The 10,460-nt window shown below is 50.7% G+C and overlaps 1 protein-coding gene across 1 annotated transcript; it reads right to left on the bottom strand.

Moving 5' to 3' along the window:
• Positions 1 to 240: 240 nt before the first annotated feature.
• On the bottom strand, positions 241 to 9,266 carry SNF8 (SNF8 subunit of ESCRT-II). The gene is made up of 8 exons (XM_075561670.1): positions 8,860 to 9,266; positions 8,456 to 8,506; positions 6,668 to 6,806; positions 5,583 to 5,687; positions 4,804 to 4,876; positions 3,536 to 3,677; positions 2,728 to 2,802; positions 241 to 1,556 (listed from the first exon to the last, which is right to left on the bottom strand). The coding sequence occupies exons 1-8, from the start codon at positions 9,016 to 9,018 to the stop codon at positions 1,419 to 1,421; spliced, it is 882 nt and encodes a 293-aa protein (XP_075417785.1). The 5' UTR covers positions 9,019 to 9,266; the 3' UTR covers positions 241 to 1,418.
• Positions 9,267 to 10,460: the final 1,194 nt, after the last annotated feature.

Raw genomic sequence — 10,460 nt, 5'->3', positions numbered from 1 at the left:
GGCCTCCCATGGTAGCCTCAGCCACTTCCAAGGTAGCGATACCCCAGTGTTGGTGAAGGGACCTGTCCTAGTTAGAGGCTGAGGAAAAGGTACCTGAAGCATGAGCACGCCATAGAATTAAATTTTGTCACCAAGCCTGCGTGTGCACACACACACACACACACCTGGGAATTTAGCATTTAAGAAGAGTCTGAGAACCTTATGCTTTTCAAGTCTGGATTTTTTTTTAAATGCATTTTGGGGGTAATGGAAGGTATCCCGAATGAAATGAAAAATCTTTCAAAGCAGTACAGATTTCAGTACTTAGTGGCCACGTTCCCTCATCCAGTTTTAAGAGGGCAGTGAGTACCAGAAGTGGGATAGCAGCGTCCCACCAAACTCCAGAGGTAGATGGACCTATGCCTCCTCAGGTAATGAACGGGTCCTCAAACTTTTTAAATGGGGCAAGTTCACTCCCTCGGATCTGTTGGAGAGCCGGACTATAGTTCAAAAAAAAACTGAACAAATTCTTATGCATACTGCACATACCTTATTTTGAAGTAAAAACACCGGGGGGCAGGAGGGGGGCGTGCGTAGTTTGAGGACGCCTGCTGTACATTCCTGTGGATGGTTCTCTGGCCTGGAGGCTTTTTCTCCGGGCTCACCCAGTGGACTAAGACCAGTGTCCCAGCAGCCTTTGCTATGCAAAGTAGCGGCTAGGGCTCTAGAACAAGGACATTTGGCCCCCGTTTGCTGCAAAGGCTGATTAGCAGCTGGTAATTTCATTTCCGTCTGGGACGCTAAAGATGCCTACTTAATTTTTAACTTCAGGTAGTTGTGTAAATTAAAGGAAATATGGGGGCGGGGCTTCAGAACTTTTGTGGGGAATTCCATTTTTCCACACTTGAGGCCCGCTTGTCAATAAAGACATGGCAGAGGGTGGGTGTGGAGTAACCAAGTTCCCACCCGCCAGAGGGCATGGTGATCACTCAGGTAGGGAAGGTGGCAGGAAGTCTGAAATGTAAGAAAGCCATTGGCGGTTTCCCCGGAAATCTCATTTTCTTTCCTCTTGTCTAGTTAACAGTTCACACGGAGCCCACACTTGGCCAGACCTGTTGCGTCACAGAGAGCTGCGAGAGACCACATAGTGTTACCGCTCCATTGGGGTCTGTTAGTTGGGCACAGGAACATTTTATGAGACAACTTTCCTAGGCTGCCCATGCCAGCTGGCCCAGGCAAAGCCAGTGTAGAGTGTTCACTCGGGCTGTCCTCACTGGGCCAATGAGGTAGTCTCCAGGGAAGAGGAAGACGACACGTGGGAAAAGTGATGGGTGAAGAGTACTGAGGAAAGAACAAAGCGGACTTTTTTCCCTTTTTTTTTTTCTTTACAAAATTGTGCAGGTTTTCTTCTCCAACAACTCTGCCCTCTTCCCACCCCGTCACGGGAGGGCTTCTCTGGCCTCCTCAGCGGTAATCTCCTGGGAGCAGAGGTCCGTGGAGAGAGCTGGCAGCCAGTAGTGGGCCTCCCCGGGGGCCTGTAAATCCAGCCAGGCCAGCCCTTCCTTTAGCAGGTGCTCCTGGAAGAGAAAGACGGCATGAGTGTGGGTGGGCAGAGGCTCCGCAGACGCAAGTGCTCCCCCAGCCTGCAGAGAGGCTTCCCAGTGACATCTCCCGAGTACCTTCACACCTCTGCACCACCAATATGGAGGCAGGGTTGGGCTCAGCCTGTGCCTAAGGTGTGGAACATGCCGAGTCATTTAATGTGTGCTGCCCACCCTGAAGCAAATCACAGGCTCCGCTTCCCCTAGCGAGAAACGGAGGTCGTGGTTCTCAGACGGGCTTTACCTGACCAGGTCCCTGGGAGGTGTGAGGAAAGCTTTAAGGAGAGGTTAACAGGAGGCCCACATGAGTCTCAGAATGCACTCAGCTCCTACGGCTAGAACGTGTGGAGAAATGGGATAAGAACTAATGAGGGTGGGATTTCTTCCTGAAAACTTTGAAGCCCTCCTTCGACGCTCAAGATGGGTCTGTCAGTGTCCTGCTGCCCCCCTTGACAGATGAAGTCGCAGCAGCTGAATGGCATGGGTAGGAGGCACTGTAGACCAGGGCTGCTCTATTCTCCCCACACTACCAATCTTTCCTTAAATGCCACAAGTCAGAACACCGGTGGCCCTTGACTTGCTTCCATCTCACAGAGACAAATCCGCGAGAGAACTCCCGATAAGGCAGGGGTCCTCCAGCTTTTTCAACGGGGCCAGTTCGCTGTCCCTCAGACCCGGTGGAGAGCCAGACTATAGTTTAAAAAAAAAACTGAACAAATCCCTATGTACACGGCACATCTTATTTTGAAGTAAAAAAAACAAAGGGGGCAAAAACACCTGGAGGGCCGGACTTCGAGGACACCTGCCATAAGGTTTCCACTGCAGTGATACCCAAAGATGGCAATATAACATTTAGTGTGTAATTACAGTTACCATAGTAAGTCCCAGTACAAACTATATTAGTAATCTGGCTAGCACGTCCCGGGAGGGACCCCAGGTGCAGGGGAGCCCCCAGGAGCTGTGGCGGCATGTCCTTAACAATGTGCCACAATCAGAAGCCAGCTTTCATGAGGGACACCTTTTCAGCAGTGTCTTCAGAGGAATGCTGGGGCTCTGGCCAGTGTTCAAGAGGGCAGCAAAGTGGGGGTAGCTCTGGCCTCTGGAACCTCTCCGCCCACCTCTTCTGGGCCATTCCACAGCCACGTACCAGCACTTGCCGCGCTCGCTCGGTCTCCCAGTTAAGGCTGGCTTTGATTTCGCTGACAGTCACATAGCCGTTTTTCTGCAGGAAGAATGGGGACGGAGACAGCTGAGAGTACCCTCCCTCAGAACCTGGCATCTGCCAGGGACAAGAGGTTCCCCCAGACAGGAGGAAGAACTGTCCTTGGGCTATGCCTACGGAGCAGAGAAACACAATGCTTGGGTTTTCAGGGTGACAAAGGTAGGCTGGTGGGTCCCTGCTTACAAAGTGGGGTCCCACGTACTTGAGAGGACTCAGAATCAGGAATACATCTTAACTGACAGAAAAGAATGGTGGTGATCATAATAATCTAAAATATTTCAGTACTCAGCCCTTGTCCTGCCTCCCCCAACCCATACCCCAAGGAAGAAAAGCCTCTTGTTTGGCTTAGTTTTGCAGAAGAGAACTAAGTAAATGGAACATGCATTCCCCGCAGCACATGAGGAGGATTTGTGGGAGGCAGGAGGGTGGCCAATTAAACATTTCTTTCCAAGTGTTCACAGTTTAGGAAGAGCCTGCCTCGGAAACACAGGTGTTTGCATGTCTGTCTCCTCCCTTAAACGGTATGCTCCTTGAGAGCAGGCACTGTATCTTACTCATCTCCACCTGCCCCTCAGCCTCGCCCCATGCAGCTGCTCAATGAACGTCTGACAAGCCCAGGTCTGAAGAGTTCATCCTGAAGACTGTTTCAGCAAAACATCGAGGGAGTGAGATCAGAACCCTGCCCAGGACTGTCCCTTATACACACACGCGCGCACACACGGCACACCAGTACCTCTGCCAGCTGCAGCACCACAGTATGATCCATGTTGAGCTCAGCCGGAACGGACTGAATGAGGTAAGTGCCGCCCACGGGGATGATGCCAAAGCCAGTACCAAGCGCCTTGAGTTTCTTGATGGCCCTGATCAAGTCGTCTCTGAGGTGGGAAAGAGCGCCTTTAAAACTCTTGGCAGACCAGGCGGGGCAATACTGCAGCGTCAGTTGTGCTCTGAGCAAGACAACTTGACAAGACTCAAATGGTCACACATTCCACGGTGTCCGGAAGAGGACAGGACTAAAGAGTACACATGGTACCCGGAGGGAGATGGTGTACGAACCATTCCAAGACCAGACAGGAAAAGAGCCCACCAGGAACAGGGAAGCAGTGTGAAACTGGCAAACTCAACAGTGCCAGCCTCTGAGAAATTCACACCAAGCACTGACAGATTTCTCTTACTTTTCCAGAGTCCGGAAAGCTATATTTTAAGTGAAATCCCGATTCCTTACTTGAAAACTGACTCAAAAGAAAACCCATACAGCTCAGAGTAAGCCATGCAGAGAGTTACAACCTCTGCCAAGGCCCAAGAAGGCAGCACCTAACGGTGAGGTTTGCCAAGGTCGTTTTAGGGTGGTTAGAATGCTTTCTCTGACGCCCTAGAATCGCAAATTACAACTTGTTACAAATACATGAGCCCCCCCCTTTCTTCATGAGACTCCATCTGCAGGGAGGACGGTGAGTCATGCTTTGCCACCCCTTTCGGATTCTTCCTGGTCTCAATGCGCTCGTGCTAGGCTGCCTCCTTTGGAGCTACGTACAAACCATCCTTTTATCCTGTCACAGATTGGTGTCTTGTTTGAAAAGTCACAAAGTCCAGGGCTGGCAAGTCGATTCCAACGCAACCAAGTTATGCCCCATCATCTGACACACACCCCCTTCTCCCTAGTCGATCTAGGTGTCGCCTTTGCCTCAAATGATCTCATGAGTGTATGCAGTCTCAATTATGACTTTCTCGCACACAAAAACGTGAGTGAAGAACAGTGAAGGGTCTAACAGCTGTAACTAACAGTTGAGAAATTACGGGCGACTTTGTTTTCCTCTATTTCTGTGTATTTTCAATGTTTTCTGAAATGAAAACATTTCTTCCCCCTGATTCTAAAGAGTAACTAAAAAGTAGTTTTTAAAAGCAAACCCAGACATAGAAAGAACAAGGAGAAAAAAAATAATTACAACTGATTTTAAAGACCTCTTTCTATCCTCCAAGGGGTTAGACGGCAAGACCTACTGGCTGACATCCTGGGCGAACTTGGCCCTTCCTTTCAACACCTGCTGGTGCAGTTCTTCCAGGGTTATCAGACCTATCAGACAGGGGACAGAAAGCAGCCACTCATAAACATGTGCATGCAGCCATCCCTTCTCGAAGTCTTCAAGCAGCATGTGGTGTTCTAGTTCCTACATTTTAGTAAAGAATCGGCTCTCTATGAAAAATGGCCGGAGACCCTAGTCGGTTTTTCCATTGTCAGAATGAGACCCATGAAAGGCTAAAAACAACTCTATAAACACAAATAAGCTTTTATACATGCTTTTGAAAAACTTCAAATCCTCTAGGGAAACTACAAATATTTTCAACACTGAGGCCGTGTCTATGTATAGTCCATGATTTATAACGGAGTTTTATACTTGTTTGCAGTTTCTCCCTTCCTTTCTGCATAACTTCAACATAGGCCGTTCGATGTGCATGGTAGATGATCATTGGTACGGTCATATGCTGGGGAGCTTACACACTCAGCTGGCATCAATATAGGGCAGGATTAATGGGAAATCATAGTCAATGCAAGGTAGATTAAGAGGAAAGGGCCTAGTTCCTACTCTACTATGTTCTGTAATGATCAGGGGCTAGACCTTCCTGGCCAGAGGTCTCTGGAGACCAGAAACAATCATTCAGACAATTCCAATTACCCACGATCCTGGGAACCTGCCAGCGCCTTCACGGCACGCAGTCAAGCTATCAGCCCTGCAGGCCTGGCCGGCCAAGCCCACTGCCCCGGACCTAGCCAACCTCACCTCCATTCCGGTGCTTCAGAGCCAGGCACACTTCAATAATCTGGACCCCCAGTTCGTAATAGAAGTCTCCCACGCCCAGCATTTCAGACCAAAATCCTTTTCCAGCTAAAAGAAAAATAAAAGACAGGTTCTTCATTAAAGAATATCTCTCTTTCCATCCAAAGCTGGATAAGCCGTCAACCCTCTGCAGCCTCCTCTAACTCCAGGTCGTTCGGCCCCTTGTGCTACTCAGGACCCTTGGAACCCCTTGACGCTGAGAACTCCTGCTAATGACGAGCTTCACACGGTTCCAATGAGGGCTAGCGGGGTGGGGGGGCAATTCTAGATGGCGGGGGTTCTACGGAATGACTACCGTTGGTTTTTCTCTTCCTGTTCTGGCTTGGGGTTACAATACAAAGCACTCCCTGCCCAAAGCACAGAGTGACATATAATGGGAGCTGTGGTCTAGGCCTGGACAAGGGCAGTCGAGAAAGCAATATGCAAACCTGACATTCAAAAATCCATGGAAGACAATAGGCTATTGAGTGAAAAATGCAAGTTCCGAGTATTAACGAGAGGATGATGCTTAAATGCTTATATGCAAGAAGATCTACCAACATCTACCTTCAACGGTTTATAGTACTGCTGATCTTTGAAATTACGGGGCAGGGGCAGGGGCAGGGGCAGGAGATGCTACTTCCACCTTTGTATAACTCTGTTGATGGGACTGCAGGGTAAAAAATGACTTTTGTTAAAATTCAATGTTTTTTAATAAGGAAAAACATAGCCAGGGGATGGAGGGTGGAGGGAGAAGAAAAACCTACTGAAGGTCACTCAAAAGAAGTTCATGTTCTCTGGCTAGCCAGCCCGCAAGCCAGTCTCCTCCCTTTTTGGTCAGACTGGTCACTGACTGGACCCTGTGGCCTCAGCCCTCCTGGAAGCAGTTGCCATTGTGTTGCTTCTGACTCATGGTGACATTCTCTGGGTCGCCCTGGAAGCGCGTCTACACAGGGTGCCACACAGGATGCCCGGACAGTACTGATGATCACTCCGAGTGCCTCTACTTCTCAGGAACCCTCGGAGAAATCCTCTAGACAACTGCTTACAGGCCAGGGGGTCCACCCCAATGGTGGCGCACATGTCCTGGAACTGCACCCGGAACTCGGGATTCTTGCGGATCTCCTGCTTGTGTTTGCTGGCAAATTCCTCCAGGTTGGTCTTGAACATGTCCAGCTGCTTCGACATCTAGAGATGGACAAGGAGAACTTGTGGGCAACCCAGCCGGGTAATGTTCTGATAGGCACAACAGGTCCCTGGCCCAGTGGCTCGGCTGCTGTCAGCCAAAATGGGATGCTGCACTAATTCTGTGATTATATCACCCCCTCTTCTTTTTTTCATGTGTTCCTGTTCTGCAATTGAGACGCACCCAACCATCAGTAAGCACAGCCAAGGCGGCGCTCGTCTTTTATTCCAGAGGAACACTAAGGTGAAGGCGGACACGATAACCCAGTTGTCTTAGAGATGAGGGAAGGCAGTGTGGACGTGGTGTGACATCTCCAGCCACTGACAGAAGGATGGATGGCAGAACTATGAAGGCTGGGGTGAAGAAGAGTGCAGTACTTGTTTAACCTCTACGAGTCAAGGGCCGCTACTAGCGGGAGGGTGGCGGGGGGGAGGGGGCAGCTACAGATACAGAATCCCTGAGCTGGCCATGGGGGGTCTACCAAATTTGCATTCCAAGAGCAAATATAAATCATTTGGGGGTTTTCTGGTACTTTATGTGTATTGGTTTTTTTCTTTCCCCTATTTAAGAAGGCTCATCTACCACACCAAAAGTAACCATTCCTGGCTCAACAACTCCTCAATTCCCACATTAAATGATCAGAAGCCCCCACATTCTTATCGTTACCACTTTCCATCAAGTCCTGCATGTTATCTTCCAAAGGTGCGGATGCTTGTGAAAAGCACCAGTCCTGGACCATTGGGGGGCGCGTGTGTGTCAGAGTAGAAATGTGCTCCACAGGGCTTTGCAGGGACTGAGTTTTCAGAAGGAGATAGCCAGGCATTTCTTCCAAGTGCCTCTAAACTCATTCGTTGCCATCGAGTCAAGTCGGACTCATGGAGAGAGCCCTACAGGTAGAACGGTCCCTGTGGGTGTCTGTTGATTGGAACTGTTTAGAGGAATAGAAAGCCCCATCTTTCTCCTGACGAAGAGCTGGTGGTTTTGAACTGCCAACATTACAGATCACAGTCCAACAACACACCACAGCAAAGTGCCTCCAGGAGGGCTCAAAATCACCAAACTGTAGCTAGCAGCCGCACTGATGAGCCATTTACACCACCCCAGGACTCCTTAAAAGCACAGTCTACATTGACGGTTTTTCCTGGGGTTAAGGACCCATTCCCCTACTTACCTGCCGTTTTAAACTCAGAGCAGGTGCAGAAAAGGGAAGCTCACAGGAGCTGTGTGTAGGCGCTGCCCTCCCCTCACCCACACACTCTTCCACAGGTAATAAGGGTGGAGGTGAGAACCATAGCTTGGGCATATTTTCCTTTCATTTTGAGCAGTTGAAGGTAAAAAGCCCCAAAGCATAAACCAAACAGGTCTACCACTTATTACTTTGTAGCCTTAGAGAAACTGTAACACCTCAGTGTCCTCGGTGCTCAAGTGCGAACCACAGAGTCCTGTCCCGTTACAAGGGTCGAGCACGTCAGTGTATCTGTCAAGAACATGGGCCAGTGCCTGGCCCCAGGGGCATGATTATTAGCCAGCTCCTTAAAAGATCCCAGCCCTTTAGAACTCGGGATCTGCCAAACGCTCTCCTCGAAGTTCCAGCCAAACATTCTGACTCACTCAAGCCTTCCGGACTGGAATCCGCCAAGCGACGACTCACCTGGGCCAGCTGGTCCTCAGCCAAGACAGTCCCTCGCTCCTTGTACTTGGCCTGCCAGCGAAAGAGACCCGCGGGAGTTGCAAGAGCAAACACGGAGGGCTTCCCGTTGAGCTGTCACGGTGGCCGTCGGGGAAAGGGGCATCTCCCTGGACTGAATTGTACTTTTTTTTTTTTAAGGAGAGGGAAGGAGTGAAAAGAAAGAAAAGACACAAGTCTCTGGCCAAATCTGGGGGAGTGCGTGGGGTAAAGGTGGCTGGATTCTGGGGGTGTTGACACTACCGGGAGCTGGCCGCATTCCGTTCTCCCGGACCAGGAACCTGCCTGAGGCTCTGGGAGAGGGGGCTGCAGGGTACAAAGCACCCGCGAGTAAGGGATGGGCCGCGGCTCGCGTTTCCCCGACTCACTTCGGCAAGCTTCTTCTTGGCGATGGCGCCGGCTCCCACCCCGCGGCGATGCATCGCAGCCCTGGACCCCGACGGCCGCCAGGCTGCCCGAAACCCGGAGCTCCACGTCCCGGGACCCGCCAGCGGCTCCCCAACGCGGAAGCGCGGGGCGCGCGTCATCTCCGCGCGCCGGAAGTGGCCCGCCCGACTTCCGGCTGCTGGCCCGGGGTGGTCCCGCCCACTTGGTGGTGGCAGCCTCCGCCTTCTCCGTGCGGGCACACTCCCGCAGGCTTGCTGGCGGAGGAAGTAGAGGGCACGGGGCCCGTTCCGGGGCCCCGCGGCGGGGCGCTCAGCTCCCCTCGCCCGGCGCTGCCGCCACCGAAATCTGGCCGTGCCCGGAGGCGGTGCACCGACCGCGTGTCCGTGCCCCTGCTGGGTGGGCCACCGAGGGCTCCGTGGTGCCGAAAGCTGAATCAGCCCTACTCTTTCAACCGTTGACTTGTGGGAACCGCCTCCGGCAATGGATTTGCCAGGGGGTTACGGTTAAAAACTTGGACGCGAGTCGGACTGTCTGGCTGTACTGCTTAATTCCACTACTCGGTGCCAGTAATTTTAGGGGAATTCCTTGATCTCTACTTTGTTTTTTCACCCGTTATAAAATAACATACTTGCCTCGTGACGTTGTTGTGGGACTGAAGTGAGAAAGTATATCATGTGTATTGCAATGCCCGGAGTACTGGGGGGTGTGGGGGTCATCCGGTCTATTCTGACTCATAGAAATCCTGTCGGACAGAGAAGAACTGTCCCACAGGTTTTCCCAGGCTGTAACTCTTTTTTTTTTTCCTCCTCTTTTCTTTTTTTACATTTTATTAGGGACTCATACAACTCTTATCACCATCCATACATATACATACATCAATTGTATAAAGCACATCCATACATTCCCTGCCCCAGTCATTCTCAAGGCATTTGCTCTCCACTTAAGCCCCTTGCATCAGGTCCTCTTTTTTTTCCCCCCTCCCTCCCCTTTCCCCCCTCCCTCATGTGCCCTTGGTAATTTATACATCGTTATTTTGTCATAGCTTGCCCTATCTGGAGTCTCCCTTCCCCCCCTTCTCTTCTGTCAGGCTGTAACTCTTTACAGGAGTAGAAAGCCTCCTCTTTCTCCCTCAGCAGCTGGTGGTTTCGAACTGCCAAGCTTGAGGTCAGCAGCCCAATGCATAACCACTCCGCTGCCATATTCACTATGATTGTTATTCAAAAGGGCTGGAACCCAAAATTTCATGGGTGATCCTAATAGCATGAGTCTAACAAGGGGATCAAGTGTTTGAAAATTTATTCTTGTGGCAACCTGGGCTTAACTTAAATTGGTTGCTGCAATTCAAGCTACGGCTGACGAGGGACAGAACAAGGTCATGGCAGTGAGTGTGGCAAGAGTGGAGCAGATTTAAACGCTATTGTTGTTCCTAGGTGCCATCGAGTCAGTTCCCACTTAAGTTCACTAGAAGGAAACGTCGCCCTGGCTCACAATTGTTGCTGTCGATGCCTGAGCCCATTGTTGCAGCCATGGTGCCAATCCAGCTCATCAATCCACCTTTTACTACTTTTTTTCTACGCTTCCA

Source organism: Tenrec ecaudatus, chromosome 10 (genome assembly GCF_050624435.1).
Source record: "Tenrec ecaudatus isolate mTenEca1 chromosome 10, mTenEca1.hap1, whole genome shotgun sequence".
NCBI lineage: Eukaryota > Metazoa > Chordata > Mammalia > Afrosoricida > Tenrecidae > Tenrec > Tenrec ecaudatus.
Note: the sequence above shows the minus strand (reverse complement) of the source record. Positions and strands in the feature narration are given on the sequence as shown.